Raw genomic sequence first — 20,763 nt, 5'->3', positions numbered from 1 at the left:
GTATCACCTCACACCTGTAAAAATGGCTAATATCAAAAAGACAATAAAGAGCAAGTGTTAACAAGGATGTGGAGAAAAGAGAACCTTGTGCACTGCTGATGAGACCATAAACTGGTGCAGCCACTATGGAAAACAGTACAGAGGTGCCTCAAAAAATTAAAAATAGAATCACCATATGATCCAGCAATTCCACTTCTGCATATTTATCTGAAGGAAACGAAAATATTAACTCAAAAAGATACATGCATTCCCATGTTCACTGCAGCATTATTTACAATAGCCAAGACATGGAAGCAACCTAAATGTGCATCAATGGATGAATGGATAAAGAAAATGTGATGTATATATATAATGGAATACTAGTCAGCCATAAAAAAGGAAATCTTGCCATTTGCAACAACATGGATAGACCTTGTTTGGCATTATGCTAAGCACAAAAAACGAGAAAGAGAAAGACAAATACTGTATGATCTGATATGTGGGGTGTAAAAACAAAGTAAAACAAAACACAGACCATAGATACTGCATAAAGCACAGATTGGGGGCTTCCCTGGTGGCGCAGTGGTTGAGAATCTGCCTGCCAATGCAGGGGACACGGGTTCGAGCCCTGGTCTGGGAAGATCCCACATGCCGCGGAGCAACTGGGCCCGTGAGCCACAACTACTGAGCCTGAGCGTCTGAAGCCTCTGCTCCGCAACAAGAGAGGCCACGATAGTGAGAGGCCCGCGCACCGCGATGAAGAGTGGCCCCCACTCGCCGCAACTGGAGAAAGCCCTCACACAGAAACGAAGACCCAACACAGCCAAAAATAAACATAATAAATAAATAATAAATAAAAATTAAAAAAAAAAAAAGCACAGATTGGTGGTTGCTAGAGGTGGGGGTAGGGGGTGGGTGAAATGGGTGAACTGGGTCAAAAGGTACAAACTTGCCGTTATAAAATAATATATCATGAGGATGTAATGTACAGGTGATTACAGTTAATACTACTGTATCATATATTTGAAAGTTCCTAAGAGAATAAATCTTAAAAGTTCTCATCACTAGAAAAAAACTTCCTAACTATGTATGGTAAGAGATGTTAACCAGATTTATTGTGGTGATCATTTCACAACATATACAAATATTCAAACATTATGTTGTATACATGAAACTAATATAATGCTATATATCAAGTATATGTCAATTTAAATAAAACACTGAAGAAGCCCAGTTGGTACTGATGCACAGGTGTTTAAGATATATTAAATGGTGGGAAGCAGCCGCGTAGCACAGGGAGATCAGCTCCGTGCTTTGTGACCACCTAGAGAGGTGGGATAGGGAGGATGGGAGGGAGACGCAAGAGGGAGGAGATATGGGGATATATGTATATGTATAGCTGATTCACTCTGTTATAAAGCAGAAACTAACACACCATTGTAAAGCAATTTTACTCCAATAAAGATGTTTAAAAAAAAAAGATGTATTAAATGGAGGGAAAACAATATATAGAATGCAGTGGTGGGGGACTTCCCTGGTGGCGCAGTGGTTAAGAATCCGCCTGCCAACGCAGGGACAAGGGTTTGAGCTCTGGGCTGCGAAGATCCCACATGCCGCGGAGCAACTAAGCCCGTGCGCCACAACTACTAAGCCTGCGCTCTAGAGCCTGCGAGCCACAACTACTGAGCCCACGTGCCATAACTACTCAAGCCTGTGCGCCTAGAGCCCGTGCTCCGCAACAAGAGAAGCCACCGCAATGAGAAGCCCGCGCACCGCAACGAAGAGTAGCCCCCGCTCGCCGCAACTACAGAAAAGCCCGCGCGCAGCAACAAAGACCCAACGCAGCCAGAAATAAATAAATAAATAAATTTATAAAAAAAAGAATGCAGCGGTGGGAGCCGGAGACAGACATTTGAATTTGCGCCTGCAAGTTGCGGTGGGATTCACAAGAAACTATTCACAGTGGTTTTTTATGGGAGGTAGTACAGGTGAAAATTGGGAAGGTGGTGGCAGATACGAAAGAGGGACTTTTCACCACCTTTTAGTTTTTTATTTAACCACGCAAATTTATTCCCAAATTTAAAAATTATTAGACGAAAACATGGTTTTTTTTTTTTACAATTTTTTAACAGGGAAGGTCTTTATCACAGGAAGAAAAGTAGCAAATGTAACTACTAAAAATGTTAAATTTATATGCTCAAAAAACTCAATCATACAGTTAAAAGACAAATTAGGGGAAATTTTTAATACATAACAAAGAGCTAATTTTTAAACATACAACTGGCTCTCAAAAATCACTTAGAAAGAACATGACTTTCAAAAAAGGATAAAGGATACAACAGGCAGCTAAAAGAAAAAAGATATAAATGTCTATTAAGCCTATGAAAAGATACTCAAAGAACCTATTAATAAAAAAACAAAAATTAAAACAAGATGCCATTTTACACTATCACATCAAAAAGACTCATAATAACCAATGTTGGTGAAAACAAAGGGCCACAGGTCCTTTCATACACTAGTGAGAATATAAACTGGTACAACATTTTCTGAGGTATAATTTGACATTCAATTTTAAATGTACATAATTTGACCCAGCAATTTTTCTAGAAACTTATGCTGTGAACTTCCAGGTGTAAAATCTTATATATACAAATGTGCACCACAATTGCCACAGCATTGCTTTTATTTTGGACCCTTACTTTGGATTATATGTACTTTTATTTTGGATTATATATACTTGAGTACCACATGGAACAATTTCTACAACTAGTAATATTTTCATGATAAAAAACCTAACAATGGCATTTTAACTGGAGGGTGAAATGCTCAAGGATTATACTATACTGGGTAAAAAGCACTATATAAGCGTTACTATTATCAGTACCATAAAAGCCCCTATTACAGCCAGAGTCAAAGTTATTCAGTAATTTATTCACTGCTGAAAAAAGGAGATGAGTTAAACCAGCAACCTAAGCAGGAAACAATAAGGTATTTTCAGACAGTCACAAATAATAGACTAAAACTCCCAGGTAGTGACTGTTAGCATGAGGTGTTCACCAGCAATCACCTACAGGCTTTTTCTGTTGGTACATCTAGGGGGAGTGGCTTTTCAAAATACACTTGCCAGATACTGATTTATTGGAGTAAAGCAAAATAGGAATGCAGGCAAATTAATTCCCAGTTATTAGATGGTGGGCTTTTTTTTTTTTCTTTTAAGAAGAAAGGTAATGGCAGCTCTGTCCTATGTTATCCCTTGTGTAGAAGCCTGTGTCATATGGCAGGCCAGCAATTCTCAAGTGGAGTATCATGACAGACACTAGTAAGGAATATAAAAAGAATTCCTAATAATCTTCCAAAGCTGCTGAGTAACTTCCCTTTTAAAAAAAAAAAAAAAAAAGCAAGACTCAGGATTATCTCAACATCAGCCTCACTCCAGCCTGTGTTGTGATATGCATCTTGCTACAGAAGGAAAAGGCATAAGCAGTTACTCAGAATGAGCAGAGGAGTGGAGGGCAGGTAGTTTGAAACCATCCAATGGAGAATTCTAATTCTCCTCACCCCACTAGTGAGCAAAAATATATAGTTATAATTAGCTGAAAGCCACCTGCCGATGCCTAGAACAGTTTGAAAAGCTATGTGGCGCACTTTGTGATTTTAGTTACTTTGACTTTCCGTGTTCTACCTACAGGTATTCTTTAATAAGGAAGAAAGCCAAGATAGATACACAGTGAAAGTTTGAGTACCACTGACATTGCATAATGATGTGAACAAAAACGATGCTATAAACACTTGTCAGTAGTTGTGTAGAGATGACCAAATCAAAGGCAAAGCCAACAATGAAAGGGAAATTTGGAACAAAACACTAACCATGGTAGATATCACGTTAAATTTTATAAATTCTAGGAACTATAACTTTGAACAATTAAACAAGGTTTAAGAAAGCTTTAACATGTTGGATATATTACAATAAAATACTTGATAGCAGAGCAAACCATTACACCCAAGAACACCTATTCTTTCACTAAACGATCTTTTCCATAGAACAAGGATTCACTTGCCTGGTGGGAAGATTATGGGAAATGATGTTCCAGCACAAATAACAAACTTTATAAAGGTCCCCCACCATAAGGCCTACCACAGTGGCCAGCATAGTCAAGGTTGTGAATGTATGAATTATCCTCTGCATAAAGCCTTCTAGTAAATAACTGCATCCTCCTTCCAATTCCTGAACACTTTATGACACATAAGGGATTAGTCACAGTCTACCTTGTAATATGGTTGTGCATTTGCCTCATTGCTTCTAATTTATAAGTTAGGAAAACAGCATTATAGGAGGAAGCTAAGACACTGGTGTCCATTTTGTGTGAATGAGGTCTAAAGCCTTTTCCTTCTTTAGAATTATTTCACGTCATACAGTTCTTCACAGGTAAAATATCTCAATTCAAAAACAACCTCACATAGGTTAATGGTCAATGCATGGTTTAAAAATCATTCAGAATACTCTCCTCTTTTCTCCATCTAAAATGTACCTATCACAGACACAAAACCTTTCACTAATTTTTCTTATAAGACACAATTTGATTAATTGTTATAAATTGTAAAATTCCTTAAAGAATAGAATCCCAGCATGGTAAGGGAAAACAGAAAGAAAGAAAGCCATATTAAAGATGATGATACTAAATGCAATATAGTATCCTAGGCTGCATCCTGAAACAGAAAAGGGACATTAATGGAAAAACTGGTGAAATCCAAACAATGTCTACAATTCATTACTAGTACTGTACCGACGTTAATTTCTTCATTTTGACAAAATGCACCATGGTTATGTAAGATTTTAATATTAGAGGAAGCTGGGCAAAGGGTATATAAGAACTCTCTAGACTGTTTTTGTAACTTTTCTGTAAACCTAAAATTATTTCAGAATACAAAGTTTTCAAGATGACAACTATGGTGCTTGGATCTGTTTCGTTTATGTCTAGACAACTTTCAGGGAGTGAGGAGGACTAGGAAAACAGCCACATACATGATTCAAGTTTCTCAAATTTGTGACTAATATTCCTGCCTATTCTCAGGGAAGTTGGCACTCTGGTTTCTATTTGGTTTGTACAAAGCTCTACAAATAGGACTTTTTTTTTTTCCCTTAAAACCTCAAAAGGAAATGGCTTGCTTTCCCCTAGGTTTTCTTTTCTTTCTTATTATAACACAAAGCAACAGAGACTAGCACCAACGGTACAAGTTATAAAACATGCAATCCCTCAGGTTCTAATGATAAAGGAAGGAAAGGAAGTGTGAACTATTTTACAATTCCAGCAAAGAAAGCATTTAATCAACTTTTAAGGGGACAGGCAGAGGAACCAGAAGAATCAGAATCAGTAACTATTTATTCCACTGTGGTTTGGAAAAATTCATCTGCAATGCTAAAGAAGTCAACAGTATAGTGAAATCTACAGAATATTTGTTGTAATCTGTGCTTTTCCATACCATTACTCTATGCTATCCTAGTGTTACTACCCCGGTGTCCCAGATGTCCTAGCCCACCTACAAAATAATTCTCTGTCCTCCCCAGCTATGCACAGAGACACAGGAAAACCATTTGATTTAACTCAGATAAAATGACAGAAAGAGGCAATCAGTCTTCTCTCAAAGAAACATTTCTGCTTGTTTACCAATTACCTAACTGTGAAAATTATCTGAGTGCAGAGAATAGGAAAAATCAAATAAAAGTTGTTTTGTGATATATGTTAGTGCTGTAAACATCCTTAGTTTGGACTAAGAAAAGTTTGGATTAAAAAGTACTTTAAGACAAATTCTGCCTATTATCAAAAACAGAATATTACTGAAATCATTTATTCAACGTTCCGTTGAAAAAGAAATTTACAACCATTAACACTCTTTTTTGCAAAGTGTTGAGAAGAGGTGGGAAGACAAGTACTCTCAATCCTGTTGATGAAAATTTAAATTAGTACTGCCTTTCAGGAGGGCAATTTGGCATTTTTTACCATTTTCTCCTTTTCAAAAACTTTTTCCTTGGCTTCTGTTATGGGTTCCTCTCTTCATTTTCCTTTTACCTTTCTTGTCTCCTTTGCTGATTTTTAACTGCTGTTAGGCTTTGGAGTTCTGGCCAAGCCATTTTCTTTTTAATTAATTATACTTTCTCCCCAGATATTCTAGTCTGTGGCTTGGATTGTCCTCTATAATGCTGATAACTTCCAAGTAAACATTTACCAATCTTCTTTGCTAACTGCCCCTAGACTAGGATCAATCCCCTGACTAAAAGCTCAGGGTCATTCTGTACTTACCTTTTCATAACAATTCTAATGCTTGTAATTGTTCATTATCCCCGAGCTAGACTTGAACTTCCTTGAAGGCAAAAGCTGTGTTTTGTTCATTTCTAATCATTCATTTAATATTTGAGTTCTCACTATGTGCTTGGTACTGAACTAGGTCTTGACAACACAGCAGTAAACAAAAAGTCTCTGCCCTCTTAGAGTTTATATGCTAATAGGGTAAGAGAGACATTAAGTAATAAATATATACCAATTTGTAACAAGTGCTATTAAATAAAGGAGGGTAGGAGGCCTAGGAAGTATTATAGGAGCTGGGAGGTTGCTATTTTACATTGGTTATCAAGGAGAGCCTCACATATAACTGAAACCTGAAATAAGTGCAGCACGTTAAGTCACATAGATATCTGGAGGGGAGGAGTCATCCAGACAGAGGGAGAATAGCAAGTGCAAAGGCCCTGAGGCAGGAACATAGTTATTGTGTGGGGGAAATTGTAAGAAGGCAAATGGAGTGGGGGGAGGGTAAACACATGGGAAGGGAGGCTCTGAGCTGAGTGCCATGATCTGACTTATGTTTTAAGGAATCACTCAGACATCTTTATGAATAGAGAATAAAGAATAGAAGCACTGACCCTCATTAGAACACTGCAACAACCCAGGAGAAACATAATGATGGCTTGAACCAAGGGAGTGGTGATGATGATTAGCTGGATTCTAGTTAGGTTTCGAAGACAGAACCCACAAGATCTGCTGATGAACCGGATGTGAAGAGAGAGGAAGAGAAGAATCAACGAGAGCTTTTTAAAGGTTTAGGAAGAACAGAGTTGCCATTAACATAAACAAGAAAGTCAGAGAAGCAATTTTATTTTCCCAGAACCCAGCAAATTGCCCAGCACACAGTAGACATTCAAATATTTATTTGTGAATTAAATTTAACTGTATAAACTCCCACAATGAAGCAGTGAACTCAGTGCTTTCCATTTGCTCTAATAACGCCTTAATAACACCAAGAGTCTTAGCTGAGAACCAGCTTCAGTTTTAAATTTACAATTCTCCTGGATATAAAAGAAAACTGCTATAAAGAGCTCTGTGACAGCCTGAGGATTCTTACACCCAAAGTAATTAACCTGTTCATTAATTATGTCATATTCCTGGAAGATAGAGAAGTGCAAATAGAACTAACTCCCTGGGCCAGAATTAATGGAAAATTATAACACTTTGTGATAAATTTTCAGAAAGCGACAAGACTGAACAAGTCCCCTAAAGAAATAAGCCATCAGTTACTCAGTATTTTTTTTAAAACGGCTTTTTTACCTCTAGCAGCAGGTCCCTCCCAAACGATTTCAATGAAAAATTAAAAGTTGCTTGAGAATGTGAAATTTAGTACATCTTCCTCCACTTTGTCTGCCAAGTAGTGTAAATGAGCTTCACTTAGGAAACAAATGGGTATCCTCACCAGATTTTCTAATCCAGCACCCTTACTACAGCTCCACGAAGAACCACAACATTAGCAGAAATATATTCAAAGGCATTCTCCTAAAATAAAGTTACCAATCTTCCCCCCCTCTGGTTACTTTAAAATTTTCACCTCTCTTCCACATTAGTCTCCTTAATGCCCCACCCTAACCCAATGTGTTTTAAAAAAGAAAATGCGCTCACAACTTTCGGTGAAAATATATCTTAAAAACCTAGATCGTTCGGAGAAACTGATCGTACTGAATTCATCAACAGGCAGTACTTTCCTTTTTTCCTATCAGTACAAGGCCTTGAACCAACCCAAACAAATCTGCTGAAATGCCAGCCAGATTCCCAGTATCTCCCCCGCTCCCTACCCGCAAAGCTGGCCTGGAAATAAAAGCCACTGACCACGGAGCCGAACAGAAAAGAACCACTGGTAAGCAAAAACAGGATTTTGAGAGGCAGGAAGGGCGAGAGTCAGATTTTTCAACCACTACGTCTAAGCGAGTAAGAGCCCGGACTCCGCACAAAATATATTCCACACCGAGCGGCACACATTCTTCCCTGCGGCTCCAAAAGCTCCGCACCCGGATTAGAGGCGAGGTGGAGGGAGGGTACTCCCCGGAGAGGAGGAGCGAGAACCGCCTCGGGGGCAGGGAGTGCCCCACGGGTGTCCCGCGCCCGAGGAACGGAGCGCAGATGAGCACGCGCGCCAGGGACGGATGCGGCGGCCTTTGGGAGAAGAACGCTCGGCGCCCACAACCAGACGCGGAGGCAGGGAGCCCCACTCGGGCTTCACCCACCCGGGCAGAAAGGCTGGAGAGGGCAGGATCAGGACCCCCGAAGAAGGGGCCTGGGAAGCTACTACTTCCCAGAAAACGGGCTGGGCGCCCGGGGGCGGGAGGCGGAGGCTGCTGCTGATTCGCTTCTCCTGTCATCACTGAAATAGGGGAAGCCCTCCAGGGAGAGGACAGTGGGGAGTACGGATGGGGGAGGGGAGCACCAGAGCGCGGGGGGCGGCGGGCCCCTAGGGGACCGGGGCGCGGGATGGTGGGGCGCGCGCACCGGGAAGGGGAAGAGGGCGCACCCCCGGCCCGGAGCCAGGGAGGCGCGACCGCCCGCCGGACTCGGGAAACCCGGCCCGCCAGAAGGGTATGGAGCCGCCCTCCTCCCCGCCCCCACACTCACCATGTAGAGGGTGAAGGGCAGGCCGAGCAGAAAGAGCCACAGGTAGAGGTGCAGCGCGTTCACGAAGGTGGCCTGGTGCGGGTCGTAGTACCAGCCCCCGCTGAGCGCGGCCCACACCCCCTGCCGGAGGATCTGCAGCGTCTGCGACCCCATCCCCACCCGGCGCCGCCGCCGCCGCCGCCGCCGTCGCCGTCCCCGCCCCGGCCCCAGCTCTGCCTTGGTCGCCGGAGCCCACAGCTGCCCAGTCTATCCCCCTCCGGAGCTCCGGGAGAGCCGGCCGGCGCTTCTGTGGTCGCTGGGGTTGCTGCAGGAGGAGGAGGAGATCGAGGAGGAGGAGGCGAGCGACGGGGCGGAGGAGAGCGGAGAAGAGGTGGGGACCGTCCTTCGGAGCGCCGCCGCCATCTTGTTTCCTAACACCCGGAGCTGGAGCCAGGCTCCCGCCGCCCGCGGCCCGCCAGCGCCGCTGCCGCCGCCGCGACCCCCGCCGGCCGCCAGCCCAGAGCCTGGCGGAGAAGGAGGCCCGGCGCCCGGTAGGCACCGGGAGCAAGCCGCGCCCCCTCCAGCTCCTCCTCTCCTCTCCTCTCCCTCCGCCCCTTGATCCGGCTCCCCGCGGGTGCGCGCAGCGCCTCCGCCGCCGCGGGCGCCTCCTGGTGGCGCCCGGGGGAAGCGCGAGCGGACGCGGGCCCGGGCTCGGGGGCGGGGCTGCCGAGGTTCCGGGGATAGCGAGTCGAGGCTGTGGGAGACCCCACGAACCTGGCAAGTTCCTTCACCAGTCCAGAAACCGGGTCTTCCACCCCCCGAAACCTTGTCAGCATCCTGGCTGACGAATTACGGTATTAATTAAAGGCCTGGGAACAATGAGGCTCTTATCTGAGATACGCCTTGAAGGCCGGAAAGAATTAGGTACAGCTGATGACGGTGGAAAACTCACAAACGCACCCACTTGGAGCAAGAATTGTGTTGGGCCATAAAGTGAGCTGGAGGCCCTTGACTGAGAAAAATAACCACGGCCAAGATTGGACAGATTTACTACTTCCAAAGACAGATAAATTAGTAGAAGTTGCAAGAGGTGTAAAGGTATGGGGTGGACAGGTTGATCATTGTACACGGTGATTTTATTTTTTAACGCGCTGTAACTTGTAGCCATTTTTATTAATGGGCCAATTTAAACAGGGTTGAAAGATGAACTGCGCCTCCACCCCAAGTCACAACAGGGTCTCGTACTTTTCTTTTTATAGCTGTAAAGTCTGGGAATCATTCTTGGCTCTGTGTAATGTTTATACGGCATGTCTGATCTCATTGAATAAAATTTTTTTAAAAAAAGAGTTTGAAGTTTGAGTTTATGATAGCAATAAATGTACTCTCTATTCCTGGATTAAAGTTGCTATAATTAATGAGAAAAGCAAGGGAGCCAAAAGAAATCCGTGGTGACGTTTTAAGAAGAATGTTGAAAAACAATTGCAATACCTCCCGGAGTGACACCACTTTACAGTTCAAACATTTCCACACCCATTTCATTTGACCTTCACAATACTCCTGTGAGGGCAGCATACAGGCTAGCTTTATTTTATGAATTAGGAAACCCAAGCACAAAGAAACTAAGTGATTGCCCAAGTTCTCAGAAGTGGTTGAAAGACCTCTGGAAACAGCAGTCATCCTAACTGCATGGACTGAACTTTGGAAGTTTATTTCTCAGCACTCCACCTTATCCATTCAGATAAGAGTTTGAACTGGTCAATAACTGCTCAGCTTCTGGTCACCTGTGGCCAGTTTAAACGTATGGCCAGTTCTCAAAGTGTAATCCCAGGACCAGCTGTGTCAACATTGCCTGAGAACTTGTTAGAAACAAATTCTTAGAATTTCCCTGGTGGTCCAGTGGTTAAGACTCTGTGCTCCCAATACAGGCAGCCAGGTGTTCGTAATCCCTAGTCAGGGAATTAGATCCCGCATACTGTAAGTAAGAGCCCCAGTGCAGCCAAATAAATATTTTTTTAAAAAGAATATTAAAAAAAAAAAAAAAGAAATGCACATTCTCAGGCATCCAGAGAAACTCTGGGTGTGAAACCTAGCTATCTATTTTAACGAACCCTCTGGAAGATTTTAATATACCTTAAAATTTGAAACTACCAATGTAGAATACCATCCCCAGCGTTGATTTGTTCGTTTCCTTATAAGCACAAAGCCATGAAGTTCCAATAACATACCTTGAAATTAAGAGACGTGAATGAACACTGGCTAAAATATACTTTAAAATATATTAGTATGTCTAAAAGCAAAATTAAGGTTAAATATGCAATTTTACAATTAAGAGAGTGGGCTTGAGCCTTTGTCACAGACACAAGGTATTGTCAAGTGTTCATTTGTTTCTCCTAAAGAAGACAGGAAAGCTCTCTAAGCAGCTTTTGGAAGTGATCCCAAGCTTTTCCAACACAAAGGAAGATGTAAACAAGGATAAAATTCCAACACCACATCAGTTTCCACTCCAGCAAATATCTGCTGTAGTTTAATGTAAAAGGATTAACTGTAATTGGGGTGAGGTAGACTGGAAGAAGTGGAGACCAGAACTCGATACATCCATGGAATTGGAGGCAGAGCCATCTGTCGTGATGAGTGTGCAGCCAGAAGACAGTATTTGGAGGGTATGTAACCGGCAGCAACCAGGAAGGCAGCCAGGATCAGGCTGGTTCAACACAGAGGATGCGAGTGTGGTAAGCCAATGGGCAGCCGCTACGCAGCCTTGGGAAATCCAGGAGCAGACAGAAATTGGGAAATCATGGCAAGCATTAAGGAAATGTATTGCTTATAGCAAGGCCCCAGCCTCAGTGCTGTCTTCCGGGTCTGGATTTCTCTCCCTTTGGAGAACTGATGAAAACAAGTAGAATTCAAGTCCTTGAGAGGAGGTACTGGGCAAGTTTGGAGGACAAGGACTTGGGCTCAGGGCAACAAGACAAGTATCCAAAGGCCAGATCTGGCAGACAGAGGGAGACTTAGAAATAAAGGAGGAACTTAATACCTAGAACTGAGACTGCATTTCATACTGACCATGGTTACTTCATGCTGAGGTCCCAGAGTATTAATATAGAACTCTAATTCCCCTCCAGCATGGCTGGGATTGATCCAAGAGCCTAGAAGTGGGAGTCACATGGCACCAGCCACTGAGTAAAAAGGGGTCAGCAGAATGAGCAAGTCCAGGAGATAGAAAAGACAGTTATAGACTACATCTTTGAGCTCTGGACTGGTAAAAGCATTTTAGAAAAATGCTAATTAACTGACTTAGGGAGTTAGCCATTGAAAGAATTCAGTGAAATGGATGACCTTTCCCAGACACGGACTCAGTCTTTGGGGTGAGGGTGGGAGGTGAGAGAATACTGCAGTGCTTTTTATCTGTAGCTTTCAAAATGTTTATGAATGTTGCCACAACAAGCTTCCTATTTTAAAAACAGGAAGCCGAGGCGCAGAAAGGTAACATACCCTATCATACCCATATAATACAAGAGCAGGACAAAAACTGAGGAATCTAATTTGCTAAGTGTTAACCCTCTTAGCCATGCATAAAAGCCATTAATAATGTGACACTTAGCCTGTCAAAGTTAGCAGCAATGACTTACTGCCAAACCACCACCTGACATGTGTTCATCTTTCAGCTAATTCTATTAAAATTGTAGTTCCTGACCAGGCCCCTTGAGGACTGGGAAGGCTCTGACAGTGGATGCTCTCTCCTGCCTGAAAGGGACAAAGCTGAGTGTGCAAAACCTTCTAATAACCCCCACCCAGGCCCACCTCAGAGCAGAGGCATACAGACTGCAGCTCTGGTCAGTTTATGCGGTAGCAATGATCCACTTAGACATCATAGCCTCATGTCCTGCCGACAACCTAAATGTAGCAGGTATCCATGTCTTTCTCTACACACACGCCCCCCAGACCAGCCCTTCTTATTTACTTCTCTTGGTGAAACCAACATTTTCCCACTCGCTCAGGCTTAGAACCTCATACGCCCTCCTCCATGTGTAGTTTCCTAGTCTTTCTCTTGCTCAATCCTTCCTTTACACTGCCAGATCAATCTGGTGAAAACTCTCATAAACTCAGACCAAATAGCCTCCTGTTGCCTCCAATCTCTCCTCAAAACCATTTTGCATTCCACCAACAAATTAATCTCCCCAATCCACTTTGCCCATGCCCCTCCTTTTCTCAGAAGCTTTCAATTCCCTTCTGGTGCCTGCAGTACTAAAGACACACTCCTTAGCCAAGCATTCGAGGTCCCCCACAACCTGAATCACTATTTTCTCTAACTTAGCTCCCGTTATTCCCCAACATAAAACCTTTTAACATGAATATCAGCATACACATTTATTTATTTTTATTTATCAGCCCATTGATTTACCAATTTCTGCCTCTATACTGTTACTGATGCCATGTGCCTTACCTAGAAAACCTTACTCCTTCATCTGCCTACTAAGATTCATTATGACTATTTCAAACCCATTCATCTATTTTTTGAATAGCCTAGAGTACTCATATGTTCCATTCTTTTGGCACCTAAATGTGTACTTCTTTATATCTCTCCAACTAAACTGTACATTCCTTGAGGGCAGGGCACTTCTCAGCCTGTCACACAATGCCTAGTAGTAAGCTGTTAAGGTCAATTGACAGTCAATGTAAATTGAATAAATAAAGCAACACAGAAAGCAATGACTTTTCAATTAAAGATTTTAATCTGTTTTAGCTTTTAGTTGGTAACTCTTCAACAGTCAAAAGCATTTCACCAGCATAGAAGAAATAGGGAATAAAGGTGAAGAAATTTGGAAGAGACGGGAGGTGCCCTAGAATTCTTCCCTGATTCTCTTTTTAGTCGTTAGCTATATACCACTTTATAACACATCAGGAAACTGAAAGTCAAAGGGTGGCTGGGGCGGGGGTTGGAGGAGTGTGGAACTTCCCAAGTCTTACATAATACAATTGTAAAATACCAATATCTGGATATGGAGCTAAATATCAATAAGTAAAATAAGAGCAGCTGGGCTTCCCTGGTGGCACAGTGGTTAAGAATCCGCCTGCCGGGGGCTTCCCTGGTGGCGCAGTAGTTGAGAATCTGCCTGCCAATGCAGGGGACACGGGTTCGAGCCCTGGTCTGGGAAGATCCCACATGCCACGGAGCAACTAAGCCCGTGAGCCACAATTACTGAGCCTGCGCGTCTGGAGCCTGTGCTCCGCAACAAGAGAGGCCGCGAGAGTGAGAGGCCTGCGCACCGCGATGAAGAGTGGCCCCCGCTCGCCGCAACTAGAGAAAGCCCTCGCACAGCAACGAAGACCCAACACAGCCCCAATAAATAAATAAATAAATAAATAAATAAATAAATAAATAAATAAATGCAATTCACTTTTCTTAAACTCACACATAACACTTTTGGGGCAGGGCAATGAAAGGAAAGGGGAAGTGTATAGAATATTGCAAAACTCCCCAAGTACTGGGAATCCCTGAATTATAAACAATATATCCATGCATTATTCCCCATCTTTTGACATTAAAGGATTCTTCTACGTCAGATGTCTGATGTGTTTAGCTACACCATATTAAGAAGCTTGTTTACCATTCTGATTCAGCCAGGGTAGCATAATTCCATCAGGACCTATTGGGCCAACTGATGAAGCTGGGTGATTCCCTGAAAAGCTCACTTGATTAGTAGTTACCAGTATCATCTAGAGCATCTGCCTGAAGTTATGCAGAAATGAAAGAGGTGTCACCTCTGGAGGCTGGATATCTGGTTTCCCTGGCAGGGAGCACCAAGAACATTCCTTGGTGGGAAGTAGTGTTTGGTAATGGAAAGATAATGAGGTGTGGAATCAGATAAACTTGTGTTTCAATCCAGAGTCTGCTACTTCCTAAATTAGTCCTAGACCCAAGTCAAAAAATCCAAGCTGAATTCAAGAATCCTGAGGAATTCAATGTTGTAGACTCATTGCATTTAGTTTTGAGTGCTGTGGCTTTTTTCTAATGGCAAAAATGAATATCCCAATGATGTAATAAAAAGATCTTTCCTTTGGAGATTTTTCACAGCTTTCTTTATGGAAACCCTGACAGCACATGGGAATGTATTTCTTACTAGTTTTGTTTGTTCATGTGGTTTGACTTGGTTTGGTTTGGTTTTGGTTTTGGTTTTGATTTTTGCTTTTGCTTTGCTTATCGTCACTGGGATTCAGCAACTGTTGATATACATGAGCATTTTCTAATTATGCACGAAGAGTATATTTTCCATCTATGTCCCAGGGGAGTGATATAGTCAAGATAAAATCTCTCAAAAAAAGATCAGTAGAGATCACAATGCAAAGTGAAACGTCCCTGTTTTTCTAGTTTTCTCACTCTCTTTCTCTAAGTATTTCCATCTTTTAAACTCATTATGCTCTCAAGTCCTGTGACAAGTGTTTTTCAATGTGTAGTCCATGAACCACCCAAATCACAATGTTCTATTAAAAACGTAGACTTCCAAGTTATGGCACGTCTATACATAGGATGTTGAAAAACTCCTCCAGTGTTGGGAATCTCTGAATTAGAGAATTAATGTACACACCCACTGTTTTCCATCTTTTGATATTAAAAAAATAGAATTCCAAGCAGCCAATAGAATATTAAAGTAGCTTTTTAAAAAAAATTTGTATTTAGTTTTTTGGCTGCACTGGGTCTTCATTGCTGTGCACGGGTTTTCTCTAGTTGCAGCGAGTGGGGGCTACTCTTTGTTGCGGTGTGCGGGCTTCTCATTGCGGTGTCTTCTCTTTGTTGCCGAGCATGGGCTCTAGGCGTGGGTGCTTCAGTAGTTGTAGCACACGGGCTCAGTAGTTGTGGCTCATGGGCTCTAGAGCTCAGGCTCAGCAGTTGTGGTGCATGGGCCCTAGAGAGAGCGGGCTTCGATAGTTGCGGAGCATGGGCTTAGTTGCTCCGTGGCATGTGGGATCTTCCCGGACCAGGGATTGAACCCGTGTCCCCTGCATTGGCAGGCGGATTCTTAACCACCGCGCCACCAGGGAAGTCCAGAGTATTTATGTAGCTTTTAATGAACCGACATGGATTGATCTTTAAGATACATAGTTAAGTGCAATTAAAAAGTGCAGAACAGAGCTTCCCTGGTGGTGCAGTGGTTAAGAATCCGCCTGCCAATGCAGGGAACACGGGTTCGATCCCTGGTCCGGGATGATCCCACATGCCGCGGAGCAACTAAGCCCGCGTGCCACAACTACTGAGCCTGCGCTCTAGAACCCATGCGCCCCAACTACTGAAGCCCGCGTGCCACAACTACTGAAGCCTGCGCGCCTAGAGCCTGTGCTCTGCAACAAGAGAAGCCACTGAAATGAGAAGCCATGCACCGCAACGAAGACTCGCCGCTACTAAAGAAAGACCGTGCCAGCAACGAAGACCCAACACAGCCAAAAATAAATAAATAAATTTAAGAAAAAAAAAAGTGTGGAACAGCGTGTATCATCTACCTCCAGAATTCTCCCTGGTCCAGAAGATGCTAAAGCCTCCCAATCTCAATTGAGTAATGACCCTCAGCCTGTGGGAATTACCAGACAATGAAAACAAACTCCATATGAGGGGTGATCAGAAATATGACATCTCAGGAGTATTTGTGAAAATCATTGTCTCAAGAAGAGAAAAATGAACTCTGCTTCAAATATTACAGCTGTAATCTAAATTTGCTTTCTCCATTTTGTTTATTTTAAATCCCTCACTCCTAACAGCCTCAGGTTTACAAGGAATTCTTAAACTTCCTAATCTCTAATTTATGAAGAGCTTTTTAAAAGGTTTGTTTATTTACTTTTTTAGCCTTCAGGCTTGTATTATTTGAAAACCTGACATTATCTTATTGGGGGTTTGCTTGGCCCAGCCTCTCTACCATTCTGCTTCCAAGGTGCCTTTTGGACTGGTATGTAGTTTTTCATCATAAAAATAATATATTCACATTGTTTAACCTGAGAAAATATAGAAAAGGGAGATAAAACTTTGTGACCCCCTACTGGGTCACAACCACTGTAAATGTTTGGTATCTTTCTGCTCAGTGTCTCCACCCCTTCCCCCCAACTTATTTCTGTACCATATTCTAATTGGAGTTCAGAGCCTGATTTGGAAAGTTTTATGTCAACACATGCCATGTACCTTGGCAGTTTGCTAAGTCTGAGAAACTTCAGAAGGCATTTTTTTCCTTCTGACTTACCCATGTGTTTCACTTCGATGCTTGGACACATATTCCTCTGTGCAATCTGGATATTATTAGCCTATGGCTTCGAGTAACAGAAAATTCAATTCAAACTCACATAAACAGAAAGGAAAAGTATTGCTTCATACAACTGCAAGTCCAGGGGGTAGGGCAGGCTTCAGAGACAGTTTAATTAGTGGCTCTGGATCTATTTTTCTGCAGTACCCTGAGATGACTCCTCTGTGTGTTGGCTTTGACCTTGGACCACTTCCTTCACAGACGCAAAATGGCTGTAGCAGTTACTGGTTTCATATAGAAATGCCATCGACTTGGGCGAGGTTCTCCTAAGACCAAGGAAACTTCTTTCCCAGGAGCCTCTAGCATTCTTGAATCAATCCCTGTTCTCAGGGCAATGCCACACACTGACTTTGGCCATGGTTCCTGAACCAATTACTGGCCATGGGAATAGAAGTACACTTAGACCAGGCAGTCCCAGATGTGGACTGAGACGCAGGGGTTATGTTTGGAGGAACAGGTGCCTAAATAAAACTGGATTATGTTAAGGTTCAAAGAGGAGGATTAGAGATTGAACAGACAGACAAACATACGTGTGTTTAGAAACCTGGCCATTAAGTTATTTATTAATAAAATGGATTTTATTTAATGTATTAATTAACTAACTGACTTATTTACAAGTTTTGGCTTATTATTATTTCATTTTTTAAAGTTTTAATAGATGATACCTTCACATAGTTGAATATCCCAAAAAAACCAACCAAACAAACAAAAGGATATACAGTGAAACATCCTTTCTACTGCTATACAGAGATATTTTATGTATATACAAGGAAAATATATATATACATAGATAGTCATATAAACTCTCTTTTTGTACACAAAGTATAACGTTGTACACAACCTTCTGCACCTTGCTTTTTTCGCCTAACAATATATATTGGAGATTACTGTATCAGCACATAAAGAGCTTCATCATTCTTTTTTCACTGCATTGCATTATACTGTATATAATTATACATAATATTATATGAATGTGCCACAATTAATTTAATGCCTAGGGATGGGCATTTAGGTAGCTAATAATGTTTTGCTTTTAAAACATGGCTATAATGGTTAATATTGCATATATTGGGCTGGTCAAAAAGTTCATTCGGGTTTTTCTACATCGTACCAAAACCCGAACGAACTTTTGGGCCAACCCAATGTTTCATTTTGCACATTTGGGGAATATCTAAAGCATAGACTCGTAAAAGAGGAGTTAATGCCAGTTGCTCTACCTAGCTGTTGCACCAGCTTACACTCCCACTAGCAGGGTATGAAAGTGACTGTTTCAGAACACCCTTGTCAACAGAAATTGGTATCAGGCTTTTGGGTCTTTGCTAATTTGATCATTGAAAATGGATATCTCAGTGTAATTTAAAATTTATTTTATTGTGAGTGAGGCTGAATCACTTTCGTTTGTGCTTTCTCTTCCAGGCCCTGCCTGTTCATACTCTTTGCCCATTTTCCTATTGCACTGTTGGTCTTTTCCTTTCTGATTTGTACGAGTTCATATGCTAAGGAAAATTAGTCTTTGGTCTGTAATAGAGCCGCAAATATTTCCATCCCAGTTTGTCATTTGTCTTTCAGATTTGCTTATGGGGGCTTCCCTGGTGGCGCAGTGGTTGAGAATCTGCCTGCCAATGCAGGGGACACGGGTTCGAGCCCTGGTCTGGGAAGATCCCACATGCCGCGGAGCAGCTGGGCCCGTGAGCCACAACTACTGAGCCTGCGCGTCTGGAGCCTGTGCTCCGCAACAAGAGAGGCCGCGATAGTGAGAGGCCCGTGCACCGCGATGAAGAGTGGCCCCCGCTTGCCGCAACTAGAGAAAGCCCTAGCACAGAAACGAAGACCCAACATAGTAATCAATCAATAAATCTTTAAAAAAAAAAAAAAAATTTGGTTATGGTTTTTCTATGCAGAAAATTTTTATTTTATGAGATTAACTATATAAGCTTTTCTTTTATGGTTCTGGATTTAGTGTCACAATGAGAAAGGCCTTCCCCACTCTATAGTGAATAACTCTCTTTTAGCTTCTTCTAAAAGAGAAGATGGTTTCATTTTAGACATTTAAATATTATATCTACTTAGAATTTATCCTGGTCAGGTGTGAGAAATCAATCCAACTTTGATTTTTTTCCCATTTGACTTTAATTTTATGCTATTTAATAACGATATCCCTTCTTGCTTTGTGACATTCAAGGTACTCCCAATATTCTCTATAAATATTTAAAAATCTAAGTTTTCATTGACTTTAATTAGCAAAACAATAGCCCAGAGAGTTTCTGTAACTCACCCTAGGCCATGGTATATTTTGGAGGTTGGGGAGATCATGGGATGAAAAGGTGCTTGAAATCATATGAAGAATTATGCTTGTTACATTTCCATCATCATTGCTATTTGGAAATGTGCTTACTCAGGACATGTACTCGCAATATAAACAATTAAAAACAATAAAGTCTGACAAGTGATTTAAGTCACTTAAAACTGGCACATTTAATGTTCTAGCTAATAACTTAGGCTCTTTTTAGACACGGCATGATTAATCTCCTAGAGGATCAGGACAGATAGCCGGCTCCTGTATGCATTCTAAGATGCTGCTGAGCCCCAGACTCTTAATCAAGAGGCAGAACACCTCGGGGTGTGAAGCCCCCTCCAACGCTACCCATGGAGAGGGGAGCCCAGAAGCAAAGACAGAACGGAGACACATCTTGGTTCCTTAAGCCATGGATTTTGACAGAGGGACTGGCCAAACTCAGATAACCAGGGACACTCTACTTAACTCTCTCTCACTACAAGGAGAATGTAATATGCATTGTGATTCTCCAGTTAGATAGAAACTAACATCTATCCACAGCAACAGTGTCACGGTCACTGCTAAGTAAAAATCCTCTGACAAGTATAAACAGACTTCTGCTGTAGCACTGTCACATTGAGTTATAGTTATCTGTTTACTGCTCCGTCTTTCCCAGGAAACTGGGCGTTCTCTAAGGGCAGCAGCCCTTTGTCTTCTTTGAACCCCTATAGCTTAGTACACTCAGCCCTCTATAGGAACGTGCTTATTGCACGCTTTCTCTCTTACGTGAGAAGTCTGCTTATATACCCCACTCTTCAATACTCACCGTTTGTTGAGTAGCTTCCCTGTGTCAGCCACTGAACTAAAGTACTTCGCATGCACTAACTTTTTAATTCTCACAACAGCTCTATGAGGTTGGTACTATTATTTTCTCCATTGTAATAGTGAGGAAACTAAGGGACAGAGAGGTTAGTAACTTGCCCAAGGTCACACAGACAAAAAATGGTAGCGCCAAGATTCAAATCCTTGATGGTCTAACTCCAGTGCCCACTGTTCTTAGTAGCTACATCACATTGTTTCTCCCCAGTCTGTTGGAAAGCGAAGAAAAAAAAAATTCTATGTAAAACAGTACTTACTGACTTCCCTGGTGGCACAGTGGTTAAGAATCCGCCTGCCAATGCAGGGGGACATGGGTTCGAGCCCTGGTCCGGGAAGATCCCACATGCCGCGGAGTAACTAAGCCCATGCACCACAACTACTGAGCTTGCGCTCTAGAGCCCGCGACCCACAACTACTGAAGCCCGTGCGCCTAGAG

At 42.3% G+C, this 20,763-nt stretch overlaps 1 protein-coding gene across 6 annotated transcripts in view; it reads right to left on the bottom strand.

Moving 5' to 3' along the window:
• The window catches only part of PCNX1 (pecanex 1), a 166,580-nt gene extending 157,482 nt beyond the window's left edge, over positions 1-9,098 (bottom strand). For 5 of the 6 annotated variants that reach the window (XM_036841725.1, XM_036841727.1, XM_036841726.1 and 2 more), the window contains exon 1: positions 8,910-9,098. In XM_036841725.1, the coding sequence (XP_036697620.1) occupies positions 8,910-9,062 (153 nt within the window). In that variant the 5' untranslated portion in view covers positions 9,063-9,098. Of the gene's footprint in view, positions 1-6,895; positions 6,917-8,909 lie in introns of those variants that run through there. The other variant, XM_036841728.1, reaches the window with a different exon arrangement.
• Between the last annotated feature and the right edge of the window lie 11,665 nt (positions 9,099-20,763).

This window comes from Balaenoptera musculus, chromosome 2 (assembly GCF_009873245.2).
Source record: "Balaenoptera musculus isolate JJ_BM4_2016_0621 chromosome 2, mBalMus1.pri.v3, whole genome shotgun sequence".
Classification (NCBI taxonomy): Eukaryota; Metazoa; Chordata; class Mammalia; order Artiodactyla; family Balaenopteridae; genus Balaenoptera; species Balaenoptera musculus.
The sequence above is the reverse complement of the archived record's forward strand: the minus strand, read 5'-3'. Positions and strand labels throughout refer to the sequence as shown.